Source organism: Amphibalanus amphitrite, unplaced genomic scaffold (assembly GCF_019059575.1).
Source record: "Amphibalanus amphitrite isolate SeventyFive unplaced genomic scaffold, NRLGWU_Aamphi_draft 000706F_arrow, whole genome shotgun sequence".
Lineage (NCBI taxonomy): Eukaryota > Metazoa > Arthropoda > Thecostraca > Balanomorpha > Balanidae > Amphibalanus > Amphibalanus amphitrite.
This window is the reverse complement of record NW_024882200.1, coordinates 15,010-38,705: the sequence shown is the minus strand read 5'-3', so window position 1 is coordinate 38,705 and position 23,696 is coordinate 15,010. Positions and strand designations below refer to the sequence as shown.

The following is a 23,696-nucleotide window of genomic DNA, read 5'->3' as shown; positions in this document are numbered from 1 at the left end:
TGTCCGCTCTGGGAGACAAGGGCGCCGGAGTGGGGAGACAAGGGCGCCGGTGGGGGAGGGTGGGCCACAGACCCGGCCGGGGCGACCACCTGGAACATTGGGGGCGTCCGGGCCAGATAATCTGAGGTGGGCGGCCGAGGTTAAGGTGGCGCCCGACCCATTCATATGGTAAGCCGGGATAGACGGCGTGGGTCCTGCCGGGCGATGGGGTAGGTACTGGGTAGTAGTTCAAGTGAAAGGATCAAGTTGAGGATAGGTGATGGGAGTTCAAACGTGTATGGATGTGACCAAAAGGATTATGCATTGACAGTCTTTATTTAGCATAGCAGTAATTTTCATCAACTAAAAATGCTTGGTGAGTATGGTCAAAAACAAGAAACCGAAAATAGTTAGTTCGGGGTGGCTCGCTGGGTTTTCGGGTCACGGTGCTGGCTTGCCGAGTAGAGCTGCACTGTGCCCCCGCTCCGGATGAACTCTGAACTGGCGCAGGGCAGCGATTGCAGTAGTAACGGCCGCGTCCTGTTGTAGTACACGCTATATCCGGCGGGCGGCGATAGCGGCTCCACGGAGGGGGTCCGCAGGAGTGACGCGCCCGGCCGCTGGAGTGGCAGCAGCACTATAGCCCAATTGTAACACATTTCAGAGGGGGTGGTTACGGGATGACTCGCCGTGCAGTCACTGAGGTGGCCGATGGAGGATGGACTTGCTGACGTGTTACGGTGGGACTGACGGGTCGCGGCGGCCTCAGGATCTTGTTGAGACCGATGCCGCTAAACCCTTGAGATGATGCGTGACGTGGGATTCTCTCATTGTGATCTCTTTACAGGACCATTTCGGTCCCTAGATGACATTCACAGAGTTCAAAACTCCATAACGTCCGCTGTATCCGAGTGTTGAGCTCCGCCCGCTAGTCGCTCGGCTCCGACGGACAGCGGCGCAGCTCCGCCGGCAGCCGAGGTGCCCCCAGAGCCATCTCGTGACAGCTCGGCGAACTAGCCGCCCGGCCGGCGCGCGCCGCCCCATTGGTCGCCGCTGAAATGGCAGCTGGCCGCGCCGGGTCACGTGTCTCTGCTGCTGGACGGCGGCCGGGGTCACGTGCTCCCGGGACCGGCCGGCACGGCACGGCCTTTTTCCAGCGGCGGAGCGGATTAGCGCGCCGCGTCGACGATCGTGGACATTCTGAGCCGGTTTTTGCCGCGGCGGCGACGCTCCTGACGCGGCCGCCCACCGCGCCGGCCGGTGACGGCTGATGACGGTGATGACGGTGACGCCGGCGCCGTCATCGGTCCTGTCTGGTATGCCGTAACCGGGCGGGGCGGATTGCGAGGCGGCGGGCTTCAGTTACCATCCGCTGGGTATCAGACTAGATCGGCTCATCTCTCACGACTCTTTATGATGACGTGTGAGCGCAGGCAGCCATGGCACTCGGGCCAGTTCTGGCCAGTTTCCCCAGTTCTCGGAATTTGCCGGCATCGGGCGCAGAGCCCAATGGCCACCGCGTAGAGACACGATTTTGGCAGAATCTCCCTAACTTAAACTCTGTTCGTAGAAGTGTGCGATAGCGAGGGAATGATAGTGAGCACCGTGAAGCTCCCATTGCCTGTGTGTCTAGTGCTGTGACCAAGAGTGTTGGATAGATGCCAATGCGGTTTGGCCGGGGTCAGTCGTAGACACAGACACAACAGACTGGTTGGGCGGCGACAGACATACAGACAGAGGTGATCGATGACTGGTGACCGCAGACATGTCTGATATCAAACTTCGTAACGATGAAGCCTTTACTTCAACACAACAGTGTCGGTCCGCGGACCAGGGTGTCTGACCGACCCCGCGCGGGCCTATGCTCCCCCCCCCCCCCGAGACATACACCCTGTCAGTCGTCCCTGACGTGTATGGCCGGTGTCGAGGCGCCAGCAGCTCGGAGCACACGTCTGACGTGACATCCAGTGGCGCGGCGGGCGCCATCGCCGCCCCGCCGACACCCATAAATAACGACACTTTCCAATTACGGTAGTGAGCATAATCCTTTTACACGTAAGGCGTTGCGCCGCCCGCGGCCGGCCATTGCATATGGAGTGAGTGCGCCGGCTAATCATGTTGGCCCCAATTATGGATGGCGGTACCTCTTGCGCAGCGCGTGTGATGATTACCATCGCACCCGGGCTGAATTGGGTGCGTTCAGGGAAACGGCTGCCCTAAGCCTTTTAGGACGGGTTGACTCGGCGTACGATGAATGCCCGGGGACGAGTTGGGTTTGTGTTTGAGATCGGGGCTAGTTGTGAATGTCGGAGGGGGTCCAGTGGAGATTGGTATCCCCCGTGGGGCAACGGTAGGGGTAGGGGTAGGCGAGCTCGCTCGGTCCGGTTGGCTGGAGCCGTCATACCGTGCGGACTAGCCCGGCCGTCTCGGCGGCCAAGATAAATGACATGTATCGATGTGGATTGTGGAGCATATCATAACGGGGAGCGAGCGCGCCGGTCGACCGCATCTGCATCTGCATAAAGGCCCGATCCAATCCTTTGGCGTCGCTGAGTGGTTTGGGTGATTACCCGGCGGTGAGGCTGAAAAATGACGCCGAGACGGAGGGGCCGGCGTGCTGGCGGCGCCGCTACCCGGCTCAGTGAGCCGCGGCGCTATGACAAAGGACCGGCTCGTGTCATCGAGAAACATGGAGACGACCGATGATTCTAGGACCATGTCCTTCCTAAAATTAGTGAGGAACCTCAGGACTGTCTTCTTTCTGCAGGTTCAGGACCAACTCCTTCGTAGGACCGGCCGATGGCTAACGTGTCCTGAGCAGGATCGACCACATGTCCCCTGCAGGAGTACTCCTATTTTCCTAGCCAGTAGTCATGACGAGCCTCGGAGCTCCACACAAGGCCGCTCGACGAACGGTCTCACCGGCCGCCGGTGACCGCTGCAGTCGGCTCCCCTCGACTGCTCGTGCCGGTGACAACTGGACCGTTTTCTTTTCCGCCTGACGGTGCCCTGTACTGTCGGAATGTTCATTGTTCGCGAGCTCTTTGGTTTGCGAAAGCCGATGTGTCCGGGGTCGGGCCGTGTTACATTGGCCTTTCATCTGAGCGGCCGGCACGGCACGGCTCGCTGGCCGGCCGACCCGGCTGACCTGAGAGCAACCGGGGCGGAAACGAGCTCCACAATCTCACCCAATGCAGAACTGGATGTTTTACTAGATAATTAGACGGATAGTGGGTCCTTTGAAGTTCTCGGCTCTTTCTTCTGCTGGTCGTTTCGCGTGCTGGTGCCGGCGGGTCCAGTATGTATGTGTCTGGCCGGAGGCTGTTCACATCACAGCTTTTCTCCGGACTTTTTGAGAACTGGGCAATGCTCCGTCTCCAATGGCCAGACCAAGACCCGCTCCTTTGACGGAAGTCATATAATGGACCAACAATCAGTCGCATAATTTCTCCCGTCCAGCTGGCTGAAAAAGCCAATTGGTGGCGACAAAAAGGCTTCGGTCTGGCGGCGGGAGTGTCGCGCTCCCGATTTCTCCTATCATTGCCCCAATCAAACAGCTCGATACGGGGCCGATGCTGGTTTTTGCCGTCAATCGCTGACATTGAGTGGCGCTTTTTCTGTGACCGGTAGTTGGTCTGGGCTTTAAATCCGGCTCGTCTCGTGCGGATAATGATTGGCTCCTGCGATCGTCTGCCGGCTTCTTGCGATCGGCAAAAACCTAATTATCGATGGCTGGCCAGCGCGGATTGAGCATTATGTCAGGCCAGCGAGTGTCGGTAATAGCCGCATTGTTTTGGTGATTGCCACCGTCAGTCCGCGGACGGCTTCCTGTCCCAGGCCTCGTGGAGGTCCCTCGGTCCCCACTCGTCCCCTCTGGTATCCGTTTGGACACAGCGTCAGGGACCCCGCGTGCATGTAGTTCTCCCGAATGAGGCTATCGTCTGCATTGCGACCTGCATTCCGCCTCCTCTCTGTCACGGCGAGGGGCTTGTTCCCAGTACGGCGTCTGGTTGGTGGGCGGAGCACCTCTTTACGAGCGGCTGACTGCTCCCCAGCAGTCATATCGAGTTCCCGCAACGCCAGCGAAACAGCCACCCCGCGCCCGGGCTATGCCGAGACGCTGATGGCGCGGCGGAGGCAAACCCGGTGCGGTGACGACTATCCCGGCGCGCGGCCGAGCTGCGGCAGATGACGCGCGCCTGTGCGCCGTTTTTGCGTGTGCGCCGGGTGACGGACGGCGTTTCGGCGGCGGCTGGTACGCCGACACGGGCCGCCACTCCAGCGGCCATCGGCCGGCCGCCGTGCCTCGGCGCGGGGCTCTCCTCTCGGTGCTCTCGGCCGGCCACACACGGCACGTATTGTCCTCTAGGCGGCAGCGGTGGGCGCTAACGGCCGCAAAAAGCCGCCGCTGACGGCCGATGGGCTGTGGAGTGAGGCCCAGGGCCGCGGGGCGCCGGCCGCCCGAACTGAGGGTGTTTGTGGTGCACCGATACAGACGTCATCTGGCTCTCGAACAAAGTGCTCCATGTCCCAAACCAGAGCGTGTCGTATCATAGCGATCTCGTCTGAGCTCAGAGAAAATTAGTTCTGGCGTGGTGACTTATGACGGTGCACATAAGTCACGGCGATGGGGTCGGGCGGGGTCGCCGGCACGGGGAGGAGGTTCCCCGACTCCGGGGCCGTTTGCCGCCTCGGCTGCGACACACCGTGACGACATCTGGCGCCGTCGCGGCGAAATTGGCGCACCGCTATCACGCATAACTCGGCGCGCTTATCAGGCAATCGGCATAACTCAACGGGCGTAGCGAGCTGCGCAGCGGGGTCGTACCTCACACCGAGGGCTGGGTGCGGGCGGGTTGGAGGACAGTTTCTGCGGCCGACCCGCCCCCGCCCCCGCCCTGCCGTCGCCGCCGCGTCGACGCCGACGATGATGAAGCACACCGCGAGGGTCTCCGTCGGCCGCGCGCTGCGGCGAGCGCGACAGCCGTTTGTGGCGAGTTCTGAAGTGTCCGCCAACGGGCGGGCTGGTTGAATGTGGGGGCGCTCGACCCCATCAACCATGCCCCCAACCGCAGACAGACAGACCGACCACGCGGACCACGCGGCCCGGTCTGTGTCGGGCAGATGTCATCCTCCAGCTGGAGGGGGCGGGTGCGGGGACGTCGCCGACCGGCGCTGCTTGCAACACAGCCTTGCGGAGCGTTAATGCGCCGTGACCGGCGCCGCGCCGTGCGCCAGTTTGCTCGCAGGCGCCTCGTAACTAACCGGCGCCGCCGCTGTCCAGATGCGTCGCCGGCCGGTGCCGATAACCGTCTGTCACCGCCGACTGTCGCGCGACGCCTTCGACGCGGTCAGAGCGCCGCGCTGTTGTCGTTGGCGACGCGACGACGGCGCGGTCGCCGCCGCCGCCGCTCGCTGAGATACGGCCTCGAGTGTCGTCTAGAATAAGCCGGCCGACAGCGATGCGGGCCGACGCGTTCTTTATCTGCGCACTACGGTATTTGTCGCGACTGGCCGTCTGCGTGCTGCCGATTTATGCGCCCGGTGCGCCGCCGGACGGCCGGCTTTGTTCGTGCTGCTCACCGGCACCGGCCCCGTGCGCGGGTGAGTCGGCCGTGACCTGCCCGAGTGGAGGTCGGTGGCATAGGGATGTGACGCGGCTGTGACGTCACTATAACGTCACGCGATCCGGTTGTGACGGTGTGACACATGCAGAGCAGAGCCTGTCATCTATCCCAACCCACGGCCCGGGTGGCCGGTCGGCCGGCGTTCAGCCGCTCCAGCCTCACTGAGAGCCTGTTTCCTCGGTCCCGAGTTCCCGAGTTCCGACCACACACCTCCTCTGACGGACAGCAGGGCGGCGTCCGGTTACCGACGGGTGATTATCCCGTCACCCGTCCGTCTTCGGCCGGCCACCGGCGTCCGTCTGATACCCAACAGGTGCGGCGCTGCCCTGTGCTGACGGCACAGCTCCCACGTGGTGGCAGCCCGCCTTCCGACCACCGACCGTTCACCCTTTCAGCGCCCACCGCTCCCCCGTCATTTTCTCATTACGCTCGTCTATAGTTTTACCGCTATTTCTTGATATTACGCCCAATCATCGACGACGAAATTCTATGCATATTCATCGGTCGTCTCGCCGGCTCTCCTCCCCTGCTTTTCTCTCCCTCGCTGTGAGCCCGCGCTCCCCTTTCTCTGCCGCTCTCTCCCAGGGAGATCGGTGTTTTTTATCCTTCGGCCACCCTCCCTAGCTGGGAGAGTGAGCGGCGGCTCCCCAGGCCCTGACGACGACGGGCAGCGACGATTTTTAAACCGATAATTACAAGCAATCAGTGTGTTGGCGGCGGCGGCGGCGCGCTCTCAGCTGGCCGGGTGCTGTATCATGCCGAGCTGGGCCGGCGCGGTGGAGCGCTGGCAGCGGGTGAGAGATGGCACGCGGCCATCAGAGTGGAGGTGTAGAGAAACTCTGACCTGACGGTGATTGTTCTGACTATAACGTGCAGACACCAAGTAATAAACACACAAAAATGCTTAATAGCCCATGAAAGAGTTGTGTCAACATGACCTTGTTGAGGGCTGCAGCTGGGTCATTTGTCATTTTCCGTTCCGTGTCGTGCCGTTGCACTGTGACCTGACCGGACCTCGCCGTCAGCTGAGCGGGTGCAGCTCCGGCAGCCTCTGACGACACCCATTCACTCGCGGCGCCGCCGGCTGGCGTCATCCTGTCACTAATTGAGTGGGCGACCTGCCAGCCGGCCGGTCTCGCTAATGACCTGGCTTCCGGTCACCATCGCCGGCGAGTGCGCATGCGCGCTGCTCCGGCTCCGGCGGCCTACTGGTAGCACCGCTTCCTTCGACGTAATTGCAATTTCATTGCATGGCAAGATGTTCAATTATAGTGCGGCTCCATGCGAATTTATTTCTATTGGACGGCCGAGAAGTGGCGGTAATTATTGGTCTAAACGCGGCCGGGCCTCGGCGCGTCCCTAAATCATCCTTTAGCTAATTGTAATTGACTGGCGGCGATGAGGAATTACGGCTGGCAGCCGGCCCCGGGCGACGGCTTTCATTAGGCAACCCTTCCCGGCTGCGGCATTATGATTTTTATATCAGATTCCATTAAGACAATACTGGTATAATCCGGGGCCGACGGCGCGGCGCTCCCGGAGAGGCTGGGAGCCGCCCCGCCCCTCTCCCTCCCCTCTCCATTTCCTCTCCCTCGCTCTCGCTCCCTTCCCGTCCCCCGTCGCCCAGATCAAATGTGTAATTCCTTGTGTGTCAGCGATAGAAATGTCGCACAAAAACCATCGAAATGTGACACCGCAGATCGGCGCGCCATGGGAAAATCCTTAAAACGCCGCCACATGTCATGATCCGTAGCGGGGCTGTTAGAGGGCGGCAGGACGTTCCCACACACCACGACGGCTCTCTCTCTCTCTCTCTCTCTCTCTCTCTCTCTCTCTCTCTCTCTCTCTCTCTCTCTCTCTCTCTCTCTCTCTCTCTCTCTCTCTCTCTCTCTCTCTCTTTCTTTCTCTCCCTCTCTTCTCACACTCTCTTCGCGGAGGTGGAAGGAGGGAAGGATGGGCAGGTCAGGGGATCATGTGACCTGACCTGGACCCGTACGAGTCCTCTGCCTGCCGATCGCTCGGCTGGCCCACCAGCCGACTCAGCGAGTAGCGACCACCCGTACCTGCCGCACTCCCTACCCCATCAACTAGCTGCGAACGGCGCTCCCACCGTCGGGGCCCGCCCGCGCCGTGCCCGCGTCGTGCCCTGTATCGAAGGCCCCCGCCGCGCCGCCGCGCCGGCCACCGGCGTGCAGCTTGTAACGGATAGGCCATTCTGCACAATTGAAATAGCACCTCCCCTTTGGCAACTGGCGGCTATTGAAAACGCAATTGGCAAAAAGTGGGTGCGCGGGGCCATAAATTGTGGCGCTGCATTAGATACAGGCAGGCAGGCGGGAGTGGGGAGGGAGGGAGGGTGGAGGGGAATGTGTGTTCTGTGTGCTGTGTCGTGTTCTGGGGCGGAGCCCGTGCCGCCCCCGCCCCCGCCCGGAGCGGGCGGAGGCTCTGGGCGGGGCAGCTGCTCGCGGGATAGTGCCTTGTGTCCGGCTCCAGTCTCCTACGAGCTCCGAGCGTCACTGAGGCTACCGGATCGGAAAAAAACGGCAACTGATCGGGGATATTGGAACTGCGTGTGGGCCGTCTTCACATACCTCTGCCACTGGGTGCGAAACTAAACGCTGTTCTAAGAGAAGAGTGAGACAGTTGGTGCATACTGTTGGTGTATGTGATGGCTAGTGGGTAGCTGGCCGTTCCCTTCACTTGTCTCTCCGCCTCGCCCGGGTGACACTGCCCGGCGCCTGGCCGACCGCCGCTCCATTATGAGGCGTGGTGGCGTGTGACCGGCCGCCCCCGTCACCTCCGGTACGGGGCATCCGGGGCGGCGCCGCATTAGGGCGCTTTGTTCGACCAGCTCGTCCGTCAATGTTGCAGGGCGCGCGGTGACCGGTGACGGACCAGTGAGGTCGCACCGGACCGGACCGGACCGGACCGGACCCTCCCTGGTCCTGTCCGGGGTGACCTGGGGGAGGGGTAATGGTCGATCACGGTCCCTCGGTGGCCACCGGCCACCCTGCACTGTCTGGGTTTGGTCCGTCTCTATGCCACTGGACAGGTAGTTAACGGCCCGCCTGTGGCACATATCATTCCAAGTGCCTGTCATACAATTTGCATGGCCATAAACCCGGTCATGCCATGCTGTTTTATATTTCATGAAGTCGGCCTTAGAATAGCCACATCATGTAAGCATTGTTCGGAGCGTTAAATAAATAAGTTGGCAGTTAAATTGGGTGGACGCGGTGTCTGCCTGTCCAGTGCGGTATATTTTATTCTGCGGACGGCTCCGTCGTTGGGTCGTGCCTGCGACGGCCGTGGCGACCTGGCACAGCGCCATGCGCCTAAATCACCGGTGATTGTCCTGTCCTTTGACGGCGAACAGGCGCTGAGCGAGCTGTAACGGTAGCGGGCGCGCTGCTGGTGTGTAGAGGAGGTCGACATCTCTCGTCGCAGGCGTAGATCCGCCAGTGCGAGTCTTCTGTTCGCTGTGTGTGACTCGGAACTGTGGCCAACCATGGAACCCCACGGCCACCCGACTCGGCCGCTGGCGTGCGCTGGCATGTTTGCTGGCGGCTTCCGCCTCCTCGCCGCCGTAGTTAGGACTGCATTAATTATAGTTAATACGGCCGCCGTGTACCTTGTCCGGCAGTGCCGGACGTGGGAGGCGGGGGGGGGGGGGGGTCGACCGCGCGGTCCCCGAAACATGCCCACCCCTGTGGGCCGGCTTCCCCCCCCCCCCCCAGCGCGGCGTGTGAGCCGCTAATTTGGCCTGTCAGACAGCCCGTCGGCGGGACGCAGTTAGCACTGGTTTACATGGCTGTCACTGGCCAACGCCGCCCCATGGGGCCCGCGCCCGCGACGGTGGCAGCTCTGTAGCACCTTATGGCCGGCCGTGCCCCCCGCCCCTGCACCGCCGGGGTCAGGGCGGGTCAATACAGTGGGAAGTGGCGCAGCCCCCATATTGGGTGCCTCCTGATTCCAAGGGCGAGCGTTGATTCGAGCTCCAGGGCCTGAATCAAATCGGCCCGAGTGGGTGCTACAGACTTCCAGACAACGTCCTTGTGTCGATCGCATCGGACGTAAATCATCCCTACAATGGATTCTGCTAAACTCCAATTACTTACTAATACCGTGTACCGTGTATCGGGTGTAAAAATGTCCGTGTCTCGGGTGTAAAAAAGCGCGCAGTGTTGACACGAAGTCGGTGTCGGCTGGGCGGCGGCGGCGGCGCTGCAGGAGGCGCCGGTTGTCGGCCGTAACGTTTGACAGCCGGTCGTGTCGGACCGTATCAGCGCTACAAACGAGTGTGTAACACCAGACGCCGGTGGAGCACCGGGGAGGCGCGGGGGGGGGGGGAGAGAGGGGTGACGAGGGGACAGGATGAGGAGAAGGGGATGTCGCTCCACCCGTGTTCTTCCGTCTCTTCCCGCTGTATGGATGGACCCGCTGACACCTGTGTGGATGACCCGCTCAGACATGTGTGGATGACCTCACACCTGTGTAGATGTACCCGCTGACATATTTCTCTCCCGCTGTTGCAGAGAGCTGCCCTGGCCGAACGCGAGGTGGACAGTCTGAAAGAGCAACTGGCGGCCACTGTCAAACGGGCACAGCTCGCCGACGAGGCTGACGGCGGCTCCGATTCGCAACGACGCTCCGCCACCGAACGACAGCTCGCTTCCAAAGACAATGAGGTGAGCAGCGCTGTGTGTGTGGGTGTATGTACGAATGGAGGATGGTAGAGGAGAGAAATGAGGACCGCAGAAGCACTGAAGTGAGAACCTATCGTTCTTCACTAGGCGTCCCCTCACGTAAAATAATCGTTAAAAAAGCGTGAACAATGATGTAGTTATTGTTGCTAGTTCATGTACGTCGTACGTGTGTATTTACTTTCGAGGAAGTTGTTGTGCAACATTTGTCGTTGAAAGAGTTGAAGCACACTCAATTTCGAATGTAATAGTAAACAACGCTCAATGGTCGGTAATAGCCGATTCAAACAACACAGAGCTATTAAACAGTTGTAACGACGCGCCGGCCCGCCTCCCCGATGGCAGATTATATGCCTTTGCGCTTTGTCGCTGTGTCGGTGGCCGTTTGCAGTCCAGTTGGGCCATTAAGTAGCCGAGTGGGCCGGTCCGTTCAGCGATGGTAGCCAGGCTAATCGGTGCCGCCCGCGCCGGAGGTCAGGGCGCGAACCGCGCGCGCGCGGCCGGTACCGCTGGTCGACTCTACATAGTCTGTGTAGTGAGGGGAGCGGTCAATAAACGGAACACAGGAGCACGCCCAGCGTGGGGCGGCGGTCCTGAGAGCGGCGCGCCGTCCGTCAGGTGGGCGCCGTGACTCGTGCCGCCCCTCCCCCGAGGGGGGGGGGGGGTCTGTTTGATCGCCTGAGTGGGCCGATCAGCGCCGATCGTCGCTGCCGTCGCCGCCGTCAATGCCGCCGCCGGTGTGAGCATCAATGGCGCCGTCGACGTCGTTAGTCACGGTATTCACATGCGCGCTGCTGCCGCCGCCGCCGCCCCTGCCCCGGTTGACTGTTCGCCGGCCGCTTCTGATGGATAACCGATAGAGCATCCATCGACCGAGGGTGGTGTCGGGGGCTTCCGACCCTGTCCGACCCCTGGCGCGTCCTCTGTCGACAATCAGGTCACATCAGTGTCCACTGGCGTCGTATGTGGTGGTTTTGGACCTTGAGGGGGTCGTGATTGTGACCTGTTAGTGTCAGAATAGTGATGCTCGGTTTCGGGTGCGTAGTGGGTTCACATGTTGCAGCTGTTGGCTGACCTTCATGGTTTCCGCACGAGCATTGTCGGACTGACTGTTTACCTGTTTCGGAAAATTTTCCACATGCTTGGTCCTCGAATAGCATCCAAAGGTCGCTTTTGTAATCGTGCGGCTCGGTAGCCGGGTCCGGCCATTCCAGCTACGAGTTTACAGCGTAGCTGGTGTGTAACGGTTTGTGATTTTCCCGGCCGATGGCTGTAGGACACAAGCGTCTCACCTGGTGGAGGGTTCCCACGCGCGCCGCACTGGAAGCGGCCGCCGTGTTAGCCTCTGCAAGGTCCCGCAGTGCGCGGAGGTGCTGTACAACTGTACATTCCCGAGCAGCTGTGAGGTGGCACCGCATGTTCAGGAGACCGACACGCTGTTCCCAATAGTAATCCCCCTAATCGGCCGGATTACATACCAGAACGCAAAGGACCTCCATGCAACTTGTCAATATTTTTTATTGACATGCTATAGCCGACTTGCAGGTGCAATGCACAGCATTATTGCTGGAGTAGCGCATGCCTCACATGGCCCACCGTGTAAGACAGCGGTGGCGGAGAGCGGCCGGCCGGTCCGCCGGGGCTGACCTCGCGGTGTGTCCCGTTCTTTACCCGACCCTCCGCTCCGTCCCCAGTAGTGCCGATGGGACCGATGGACGCCACGGCTCGCCGGCGCCGCTGTGCGATATCAACCCTTGGAGGCCCCGCCCTGCACGTTTCTGCTTCTTATCGGCATTATCCCCTCCCTATACACCAGCGCAGCGACAGCGCCGAGCCGGGCCGGTCGTCATAATAGGCGACCAATTTGCCGCTCCACCAAATTTGCATGTACAATAAGGCGACAAGACAGTGCCGGCTTTAATTGCTTGTTTTGCCGCGGCGACCGGACGGAGGTGCGGTATCAATCAGCCCTGCCGCTCGCCGCTCTTTGTCACTTTGTCGTCTTCACTCGAGAGGGGGGAGGGGGTCGTTTGGTGATCGCTCGGGTGGCGCCGTGTCGCTATTTGACGTCCCTGACGGCCGCTTGGACCCCCTGCAGAACCCATTGTTCTTATCTTGGCTGGCGGGTACGGTGTAATGGTAAAAACGGGCCTAAAAACGACCCGGTGTCAAACGAGTGGTGAGGCGGCGGCGGCGGTGGCGGAGGCGGCGGCACGTGCCCAGACACCTCGACTTCACACGTTCACACGTGCTTACGGAGTGAAGGAGCCGAGGCGGCAAGGGTTCGTGGAATGTTCCAACACTGTGTTGACGATGGTTGGAGCTTCGGGTGTATTGATTTGGCCGAGCGCGATAGAAATCACATAGCTGACGTCAGGGAATGTTGCAGTTGCTGGAACAATGAATAATAAAACTGGTCTTTGTTTTGACGATATGCTTTGCTGACCGTCTGATCGCTACTCGGCCTAGGGTCCTGTCAATCGTGTAAGAAATTAGAAACGTCTGCGTTCTCATTTTGTATTTATTTCTGACCGATTTGTTTTTGGTTGGAGCTCTGGGGCGGTGAAAACGCCTCGACAGCCGGTGTCTGAGGCCTCGGTTGGTGGTCACTGGTCAGTGGTCACTGGTCACTGATCACTGGTCGGTCAGGGTATGACACCGATCTGTTCGGACACTGCTGAATGGCCGTGGATGGCCGCCGCCGATTGGTCGACACAGAGCTCCTCTGGCCTCCGATTGGCCAGTGGACGTCAGCGGCGGAATTTTAATGAGCGGCCGGCCGCGCCGTCTCGGGTTGCGGCGCCGGCCGGGGTGTGGTGCCGCCGCTGTTGTCATCGACTGACGGACGGCGCGGCTCCTATCGTCAATCTGCGGCCCGTGCAATCACCGCTCTGGTGCCAGCCGCAGCTGAGCCGGCCGCCGGCTGCCCGGAGCTGTGTGAGTTTCTCATGGGCAGCCACCTTCCCACCGTCGGACAGTGGACTGCGCCACGCGGAGGCCGCGCACCGCCCTGGTGGTTATTTTACGACGTCACACCGAACCCGCTGCGTCAGCTGATGATTCTGTGACGTCACTGTCTGGCCATGGCTGTCGCGTCGTTGTAAAAACCCCAGCCAGCTGGTGTGGGGAAGGCTAATCCCCGGACGCCGTTAAAAAGTCTAATCTCTCGATCAGTATTGAAGCTAATTGTGCCAGATGGAATAATGGCCGGTTTGTTAGGAGCAGCCGATAAGGTTGCAGCTGCCGCCGAGGGCACGCCCGAATTGGAACGGCACGAGACGGCGCCGTGTGTAGACAAAGCGGCTGTGGAGGGCGACATTCCGCCGCGACACGTGCCCCCCCCCCCCCCCCCCCCCAGCCGTGACGCGCCGATCGGACGTCCGATGACGCCAATTGACGCGTGCGGCCGATGGCGGCGGGCGCGGTATCGGTAAAACGTCGTCCCGTCACGCTCGGTTCGTGGCCGCTCTGCGGTGGAGCAGTGCCGATACGCGCTGTGACGGCACGCGCCCCTGCTCTGCCGGCGATGGGGAGGGGGTGGTGGGTGGCCCCTGACCCTACCCGGCCCGGCGCGGCGGCCAGCGCTCTTTGTGCAGTACCGGAAACGTCCCCTTACGGCGCCGCGATCGGACCAATGCTGTCACGCGGCACTGGCCGATACCGCCGTAAAACTGATTTATGTCGTCTTTTATGGTAAAAAGGCGCCACGGCCTTTGAGCACACAGTTCGGTCGCGTTCAATTACGTCGACTATCCGAGTGTGAAATCCGCGGTGCGGTCGGGCGGAGCGGTCGGCCGGATTTGTGGCGATACCGCTGACTGGCGACGGCCGTCGGGGTCACCGAATCGCCGCTGGTGCCGGCGTTGTTCCGCCGTCTCTTTGCAACGCTGCACTGGGAGAGGTTGAAACAGAGCCGAGAGAGTTGGTGGTATCGTGGCGTTGTTTCAATCATCCTCTCAAGCCACTATGGTCTGATTTGTAAGCATGATTCCATTTACCGTTCGAATGGGTCTCAATTGAATGAAGTTCCGAGTTCCGCGGTGTCCCGTCCCCCGCCGTCGGTCCCGGTGGGGATGGGACAGGAGGCGCGGGGCTGCGGCGGGTTCGGTTTCCGTCGACCGGCCGACCTTTTTACGGCGATCTGCGGCGACGGCAGCTCGCGCCGCCGCCGCCGTCGGCGACGCTATGCGGTTTTTGTGGGGCGTGTCGCGCCGCCGACTTCCTGTCCCCGTCGACGGCGACTGTTCCCACGCTCCGACCCGCCCCCGCCCCCGCCCCCGCCGCCGCCCGCCGCCCGCCGCGCCGGCCACCGACAGCTGCGGTAATTAAAATAAAACGGTCGGTGATTAGGCCGGCCGAGGTGGTTGCCGTCCGATCAGCTCTGCGGCCGGCCGTGCATCATAGCGAGCGGCCGGTAATGGCGCCGATAGCGGCGGGCGGCGGCCGACCTACCCGGTGGGCCGGCCGTCAGCGCGCGGCCCACCGCCGACTAGCACTGATACGGCCCCATATTTACTGCCGGGCCACTAACGGGCGGCCGGCAGCGCTCCTAGGCACACCTCATGGCAGCCGGCTGGCTGTTGAACTCGTGGTGCCGCTTCAGCGATCGTCCCGCTGCCGTGAATGCCCGCCGTGCATGCCGTGGCTGCCGACTGGTTATCGGCAGTTCGCCATGCGTCAGGGCGTGGTGATTCGCCGAGCTTAGCGACTCGCGCGGAACCGGTTGTCCCGACCGGCGCTGATCCGTGGCGGTGCTCCGGTTTTCGACCGATAAACGACGACGAGAATCGACGACCGAACGGGACGAGATGGGAGCCCTGCTGAACGGGGTGGAACGGGGCTCGGCGAAAACGGGGTAGACTGGTTAGACTGGTGGAGACGATTTATGCATGAAGGTCTGTTATCGACATGAAGGAAGCGAATGGCCGGGATAGGTGATGATGTTTTGGTGCCGTGCACTGTGATAAATACCAGTCAATGTACCATGTGTCAATTTGTGTTCCGATCGTCCATTCGTATTCCGAGTGTCGCTCCGTGCTCCGTGTGTCAGTCCGTGCTCCGTGTGTCAGTCCGTGTTTCAGGTGTCAGCCCGTCTGTCGTCTGTCGCGTGTCGTGTGTCCTTTGTCATATACGTGTCGTGTCGTGTGCGGTAAGGCGGCTGGCAGGACGAACGGAACTGGATGTCGTTATCGCCTCGATCTCGAGGTGGTTCTGTGTCGCCGGCCGGCGATCCTCACGGACCGGCTTGGACCGCCCGACGGGTCGCGGTGGCCCCGAAACAATGACGTTGAGCCGCGCCACGCTGTTCATTGTGTAGCGTATGGGTGATCTGCCGAATGTGCGCTGTGCTGTGTGATATTGACGTTGCACATTTCCTTGCATTGCAGATCTGTCAGCTGGTTGAGGACGTGCAAAGGCTGCAAAGTCAACTATCCGAGCTCGAAAATCAGTCCGTATGCCAAAGAGCCAAACTCGAGGAGGAGCTGTCGCAAAAGAGCAGCATCATTCAAAGGCTCGAGGCGATTATTGAGCAGCAAAAGGACTATGAAGAGCTCAAAAAGGAATTCTCGTAAGTCCCTTTGTAATGATGATTTTGGATGCCTGTTTGCTGTTCTGTAGTGTTGCAATATGTAGACTGAACGGCTTACTGACCTTTGCGACTGAACGTAACGTGCAAACTTGCAATCGGGCGTGTCGTAAAGATATACAGCCGGTGGGCTGGGGCGGCCGGCCTACGTATTGATTGGGGCCTTAAGTCGCTCCAAAGACCCTTATCGGTGGCTCATAAGCCGTCAGCGGCTGTCACACACAGAGGGGGGTCTGTTTGTCGGCAGGATCCTGAAATCGATCGAGTTTCCTGGCACGTCCCAGCCGTCGGCCGGCGGCGCCGATGACAGATCTCAGTCGGAAGCCCGACCGCTCCAGGTGCTCATGCTGGAGAAGAGCAAGGCCATGCAGAACGAGAACACAGCGCTCAAAGTGAAGACCTCCGAGCTGCAGGGTGAGTGGGCCGCTGACCTGACCCCGGGTCACGCCCTGTACCCGCCCCGCCCCGACCCCCGTCCCTGCCCCGTCCAGCCCTGCTTGCTCCCTCAATCGTGTCCTTAGCGCACCTTGGACAGTGCGTTCGGTCCGGTCGGGCGGCGATCCGGTGTTTGGCGTCTTGCGAATGGCCTGTAACTAGCACAAAAGGACAACGTATCGGTACCAGGAACATACCGACAACTGCAGCGAATGAGACGGACAGCTTGTTCGCACACTTTTATCGGATAAATGTCGTTTCAAATCGAAGCGTCAGCTCTCGTCTGTTTCTGTCATTGGAATTCAAGCCGTGTTCTCATGTCGACAAAGTGGCTATCTGTGGAGCATATCGGACCGAGTGTGTCACAGACGACTTGTGAGTAATGGTGGACGTCGGTGCCGCGCACCAAGACACATGTTTTTGCGGCCATTACTGCAGCTGACATTTTCGCCGTGGTCGCCGCCCGTCCTCCGCAGGCCGCTGTGGCCCCACGCATACCGCCCCGGTTTGGTCATGGCTGGACTCAAAACATAGTCCGGTCTGCCGAGCCGGCGAGCGTGGTGTCCACAGCGTGCTAACCAGCCATCTACCCCGCTGTCATTCCCCTGTTTAGATTGGGTTTGACCCAGATGTTAATGCACGCTCTGGTGTCCCTCCTCTCTTCACCCCGCTCCAGCGACCAACACCACCCTACCCTCCCCCGCCCTGCCCTGCCTGCCTCGTAGAAAAAGGTGCTTTGAGTTCCGCCCGCCGCTCCTCGCTTGCCCGGCTGGCTGTCCTGGATTTTGTTGGCGCTGGCTAGCGGCTGAATGTTTTGTCCGCTGCCGGAGACGACCCTGACACCAGTCTCCGTCTCCCTCGGGCTGTCCGGCCCCGCCAACCCGTAGTCTCCTCCCGCCCGCATGTCCTGTCACGTGCTCTCGTCGTGCAGTGGCACGACCTCGTCAGACGGAGAGCAGAGATCGAAATTCTGAGCGGCGGGGAGCGAGCGGCGAACACAGAGCACCTTTCTCTTGCAGGCCTGGGCTTCCCGTCCGGGGAGTCGGCATTCGTGGGTGGTATCGGCGGCATCGGCGCGCGTCGGCCGCCGTTCCTGCCGGCGCCGCCGTTCGCTGCCGCCCCGTTCCCGTCGGCCAGCGGAGCTCTGGCGTCGCTGGCGTCTCAGTCAGCGTCTGCCTGCCTGCTGCCGCCGCCGCCGCCCACCTCGTGCGCTCCCCCTGAGCACGTGGCCTCTCTGATAGGCGAGGAGAGCTGGCGCGGCCCCTCGGACGCCGAGGAGGCGGCCAGTCCGGACGGCAAGTCGAGTCCGGCGGCCACCGAGCCGCTGCCGAGCCCGCGGCCCAGCCCCAGTCCGGCCGAGCACGCCGCCACAGTGGCTGCCGCCGCCGCCGCCGCCTACCGCTTCGACGAGACGGACCGCGCCGACCGGCTCATCCCCAAGGGCGACCCGATGGAGACCCGGCTCCAGGAGATGCTCCGCTACAACATGGACAAGTTCTCCAACCAGAGTCTGGACACGCTGCAGCTGGCGCGGCGTGTGCGCGAACTGCTCAGCGTCAACAACATCGGGCAGAGGATGTTCGCGCGCTACATCCTCGGCCTGTCGCAGGGCACTGTCAGCGAGCTCCTCAGCAAACCCAAGCCCTGGGAGAAACTCACAGAGAAGGGCCGCGACAGCTACCGAAAGATGCACGCCTGGGCGGTCGACGATGCTGCCGTCTACCTGCTGAAGGCCGTCATACCAAAGAAAGGTGAGCTGCTGTTGTGGTGTGGGGTTGTGGGAGTGTACGCATTACACAGTGTCCGCCGACGCACATGTGCATGAACACTGATCAGGGCACGCGGGAAGCAGGTAAGTGACAGAAACAGGGCACAGAGCACGGTCTCAAGCGGCTGGGACGCGGTGTTGCCAGCCGCGCTGCATTCTGACGCGACTGGCTGATGCAGGAGGCCATAAACGTCGTCTGCCGACAGCGGCTGTTGACTCGATATCGACAGGTGTCAAGCCTCCCTGTCGGTTTACAGCCCGCGCCCGGTTATCTGGCTCCCGGGGCCGATAGCTGGCGATGGGAGACTGCCGTGCCGCCGGCTGACTTTGGTTCCGCCACACTGCACCTACGGCACCGCAACGGGGCGGGCTGTGTGCACCGACGACCTATGATAACAGTACGCGACATAGCTGAGCTCACTGAGCTGAAATGTGGAGGGTTCGCCATCGCCTGACCTGATACTGATCCGGCGGCCGGTGGGCGCGTTCGTGTCTCGCGACCGTCAGCAGCCAGCGGCCTGCAACAAACGACCGGCTTCTGAGCCGCCGCGCATCGGTAATTAAATCACGATATGCGGCGGGGCGTCACGCCGCGAGCGCGGCACCCATCAGCCACATTGGCCGCGGAATAAACATCTGGCGCGGCGGCCGAACACAAAGTCGTCAGGCGGACCGGCCGGATGACAAGCTCGTATGGTGGGTCGTCATTAGTTCGGCCCCATTGGCGGGCCTTGCCGTAGCCTTGGCTGGCGGCTCTGCACAAATATACACGGCCTGCAGCGCTCGGATGGCCGGCAGAGCGCTGCGACAGGCCGCCGCCGCCGCTGTGGTCGGCTCCGGTCGGCAGACCAGGCAATGAGGCGGTCTTGCGATGGATGAGGCCCTCCGCGTCCTCCCAGTGTGCGTTTCTCGGGACTCGTCGCCGACTCCGTTGTCTATCGTTTCGTGGGAGCGCTGCTGCGGGCCGATCCGCCGACTGATGTCCATTTCCGCCTGTGAGCCGGTCAGTGTGGGAGGACGCCAGCTGGTGGTAGCTCGCCACAGCCGACCGGCAGATATAGCCAGATTGCACTTTATGGCCGCGGTGACGATTGGCTCCGCGATGGTAGGGTCGGGGGGAGATGTGGTGGTCGTACTCGAGCGGTGGGGACTGGTTGGGATTACGGACGTCAGGGGCCGTCACCAGCCCAAACCGATATGTCCGATGGGCGTGGCACGGTGATGTCCCGGCGCAGGGCGGACCTGCACCGCCCCGTGCCGGTCGCCGAACGGGGAGGGGACGAAGGGAGGGAGGATGACTCTGGGCGCACCCGACGACCAAACGACGGCCATATAGTATAGGGTCGCCGCCACGATTTACGACGTGCAGTAAATCTCCTATTGTTTCGCAGTTTATTGGTTGCAATATTTCAGGGCCTGCCTGCGTCTTATCGATGGTGCACGATAATGAGAGCGCTATTGACACGTCGCGGGGTGCGGGACGCCCGGTGGGGATGGGTGCAGCTGCGGCCGGGACGGACGGACGGGCAGATGGTCGCGCCGCGTGCCGGGTGCGCTGACCACGTCCGGCGTTGCACGACCGAGGTAGGTGCAGCTCGCGCGGCGCTGTCCCGCGCACCAGGTCCTGTCGGCGAGCTCCGTCCTCAATGGAGACCGATGGCGAGCACATGTTGGCGCAATTGGTTCCGAGTTGGTGACCCGAGGAACTGGCGTGGAACGATGCGGTGATTCTGGTGCGTAGCTCGGCCTGCAGACGGCCCAGAGAAATGGCACAGAGAGGACGGCTGCCTCGCATGTCAACCGTCTAAGGACCGCAGTATATCGGTTGAAGAATGGCCAGTTTCAGGCAGCTGTGGCGGCGGCGGCGGCGGCGGTCGTGGCGGCTGCTCCGAGCACTGAAAAGATGTCATCATCTTGCTTCAGAAGAAGGAATCAACAGTTCTTCCGCTAATCAAATACAGCTCAAGCCATTCGACGGCGACCGTCGCCGGGTAGTGCTGTTCGCCGAGCATCAGATCTGTCCCCGTGCAGGGCTCATCATTCAGCCCTGCCTGCGGAGGTCGGGCCGGCGCCGGTGCAGCGTGCCGAGCCGACCCGTGCCGGCGGCATCTCGAAGGGAGTGGCCCTCCGCTCATTGAGTGCCATCAGCCGGCAGCCGAGCTGACTCACCAGCGCCAGCGCGCACGTGGTCAATAGGATAATGGTGGGCGGCAGCGGGCCTTGTGCTCGTCCGACCAGCCGCCCACTCGAGCCGAGGACGGCCAAGGAAACTGGCCATACTTCCGGCACTGGCTGCCCGGAATATGCTGAATGTGCGGGAAAATGCCAGAGAGTTGTAAGCAGAGTTGAATACTGTGTTTTTACCATGAGCCATCAGGTAAAGATTCTGCAGAATGGCATTTTAATAGCCGCGTTTGGCATGTCTTGGAGTTCTCACCGGGTTTCATGGTGACGAAAATCGAGTTACCTATGAAGCTCGGCACGGGGCATAGCGCTGAGACCCTTGCCGTGCCCTGCGTGGGGGTAGGCTATCTTGTGTGGCGTGCGGCGCGGCTGGCAGTCAGGCCGTCGGGCAGTGACCGGTGACCCGACCCACCCCGGAACAGAGGACCGGCGGCGGCGGCGGCCCCATTAGCGCCGGTGCGCCGTCCGTTCCGGCGCCTCTCCTACCGCCCCGGTTCAAGTCCGGCTGTGCCGTGAGCGGCCACAGTCTGTCCGCCCGGGGAACAGCGGCGTCTAGACGGAGAACCGTGCTGGGAACTGCCGCCCGACGACGGCCAGTGGCTGGGTCGAGTTTGGATTCAGAGGTCAATAGGGACGACGGCCATAGCAGACATTGGCAGGATCGTGATGTAGTAACTCCGATACTTACCCCCACATTGATGTATTCGGTGCGGTTTTTGCGGGGGCCAACAGAAGTATACAATCGTGGTATGCGATCCTCGCAGAGTTGTATCTGCCGTAATTACGAATCGTTCAAGAGATTACCTCTACCACCAAATGGATATTGACATACGTGGTTTTGTCAAAATGGTATCAGGAACATTGTGTTTTTGCTTTTGACCTGAATCATATTACTGGTGTCCAAACAGGTTATGCTGCTTGCATCTAGGAAAAGAGGTGCTCCTCGGGGACGTTACTTTTGGGAATGTGGGATGAAATTCGTCGATCTGCGCAACCCGAGCCATGGGGGACGCCATGATTAGGAGACAGGACTGGCGTCAGCTGCCGGTCGCTGGTGCGGCGTGACAGAGCCGGTGTCGGTCGTAGCTGACTTCGCGCCCCGCAGAGGCAGGATCTGTCCAGTATCCACGGAGACGGCTGGTCTCCGGTGATCGCTGCGTCGTGCCGTGCCGGGTGGGATGAACTGCCGCCCCGGTAGCGCCGGTAGGTAGCGGCCACCGCCAGGCTCGACGCCATGTTTGGTCAGCGCGACTCTGCCGCTGACCGGCGGCTGGTCGGCGGCTGAGCGGGCGGCTGAGCGGGGGCTGAGTCTGCTGATCCTGCCAAGCCGGTGCTGCATGCTCCAGCCATGGCAGGTGCTCACAGGTGGACCGGCACAGGTGAGAGCCGGGTGAGAGTCCGGCGGCGACGTCTCACATTGGTACGGCTTGGACCTGGGCCAGCTTATAATGGCAACGCACTTGACAGATGCGTCTGCGGGTCTAAGCTGCTTTTTTCCTGACCCGCTGGAGACATCACTCAGATACATCATTGAAAGGGCGCCTGGGTCAAGCTCGAATAGTCGGGACAATGTCAGAAAACGGCAGTGTTAGTCGCGGCTGTTCAGTGTGTTTATTTAGCGTTTCGCGGTCTCGGCTTCCCGGCTTTTTTATATCTGTGTGAATGCTTCGATCAAATCTGCTCTGATAAATATGACAGCTCAAAGACACAATTGTCACCCATGTTTATATAAGTACATAAATGTTTAGGTAATCTGGTGTTAGTGAGCGAAAACATGACGTAGGTAAATGAAAGGATTAGATAAATAATTCCATTTCAGCATTCCACAGCGAGAAAATCAGTTTTTCATCCGTGTGATCCTCGTCCATTAATTACCCATTCTAAACAAACCATCATCCAAAAAGTAATGGATCAAACATAATAATGATCACGCTCATGCTTGACAGGGTTCTTTGGTTGCCGCCCGTCAGAGCTGTTGTGAAGACTCCTTTCGTTGAGGAGACCCCGTTTGGTCCACCTTTCAATCACGCGCTCAGCGCCGTTCCGATAAGGTCAGAGGTCAGCCTCGGCGCGACCGCCCAGGGGTGGTCCTCAGCCATTTATGCGCCTTTAATTGCCGGTCCGCGGACGTATACCTCGTTAACATCCCCGCCGAGAGGAAGAAAAAACCTTAAATTGGGGCCGGTATGTGTGCTGGCGTGGCGTGGTTCCTCGGGCGCGTGGCCGGCCGCCCCGGGGCTGGCCTGTAGCGCAGTGCCGTCATCCTCAGGCGGTCAGGTGTCTCGATGACCCCATAGCCAGCTGGACTCCTTTGTAGTCGCGAGGGGGGTTGCCGATGAACCGATCAGCGACCAAGTGCGTGCCTGCCATGAGTGGACGACCGCCGCCACTGCTGGAGACTGGCACCGCGGATCGGGCTCGCTGGAACTCACACATATTTAATGTGAGCCAGCAACTCGGGCATATTTAATGCAACCGACCGACCGAACTTTGCAGCTTGACGTAGCGGTTCGGGAGGTGGTACCCGGTAGGAATCTGTAGTGACTCTTCCGATGCTAGAAATGTCTTGCCAAGGTATTGCTTCCGTATATGACGGCGGTTTTCTTGTCCAGATGTGTTGCAAACTTCCAAGGTGTCCATCGATGAGTAAAAACTTCTACCGTCGCGGCCACTGTCCCCGGTTGGCGTGCCTCGTCCGATCGGCTCGGCGTCGGCGGACCAGTATTAATCGGCTCCGAGCATGGCACCGACCGACGGACGTCGTTAACGATGCTCAAGTCATCGAACGCGACGCTTTGCGATGTTCGGGCGCCGCTCGAGTGTCAAACGGACACGTTGGGGCTCCGCTCGAGGGGCGGTTGTAATGTATGTAATTGCGTAGAGCTACCAGCGATCGACATTCGGCGACTAATTGTGGACGGACTGCCTGGTTAGAGACTAGCACCGAGAACGGGTTGTCGTGTCTAGTTGTGTGGCCGACAAATGCCCTACCGATGGCGTCAGCCAGGAGGCGGACGCGCTGACACGCATTTTGTCGCATCATGCACGCTGCACAGCCAATAACGACGTGCATCCTGGGGTCGGCGGCGTGCGCACTGCCCTGTGTGGCGCGTGTCGGTCGGCCAGGGGAGGGGACGAACAGGACCGACGCGGTGTTTCGTCGCCACCCGGGCTCACCGCCGCCGACGTCTGCTCCGTCCCTGATGGGTTTTATGACGGTGCGCGTGGCACAGCCGGGCACGCCCATCACGGCTTACCACGCAGCCCGCCGCCAGTGATGACTTCATTTTCGGCCTGTCGGCGGACGCCGGCGACTGTCGGTCAGAGACGTGGCGGCGACACCCTCCCGGCGCGTTCTGTGGGCGGAACGGCGAGCTCTGTGGGTAACCCGGCCGCGGAGGGAATGGGGAACA

General features: G+C 61.0%; 1 protein-coding gene across 1 annotated transcript in view; it reads left to right on the top strand.

Moving 5' to 3' along the window:
• LOC122364895 (homeobox protein cut-like 1) overlaps positions 1-18,170 on the top strand; it is a 219,746-nt gene extending 201,576 nt beyond the window's left edge. Inside the window, exons 9-12 of the mRNA XM_043335697.1 lie at positions 10,142-10,294; positions 15,697-15,878; positions 16,144-16,310; positions 17,573-18,170. Coding sequence (XP_043191632.1) covers positions 10,142-10,294; positions 15,697-15,878; positions 16,144-16,310; positions 17,573-18,156 — 1,086 coding nt within the window. The 3' untranslated portion in view covers positions 18,157-18,170. The remainder of the gene's footprint in view (positions 1-10,141; positions 10,295-15,696; positions 15,879-16,143; positions 16,311-17,572) is intronic.
• Positions 18,171-23,696: the final 5,526 nt, after the last annotated feature.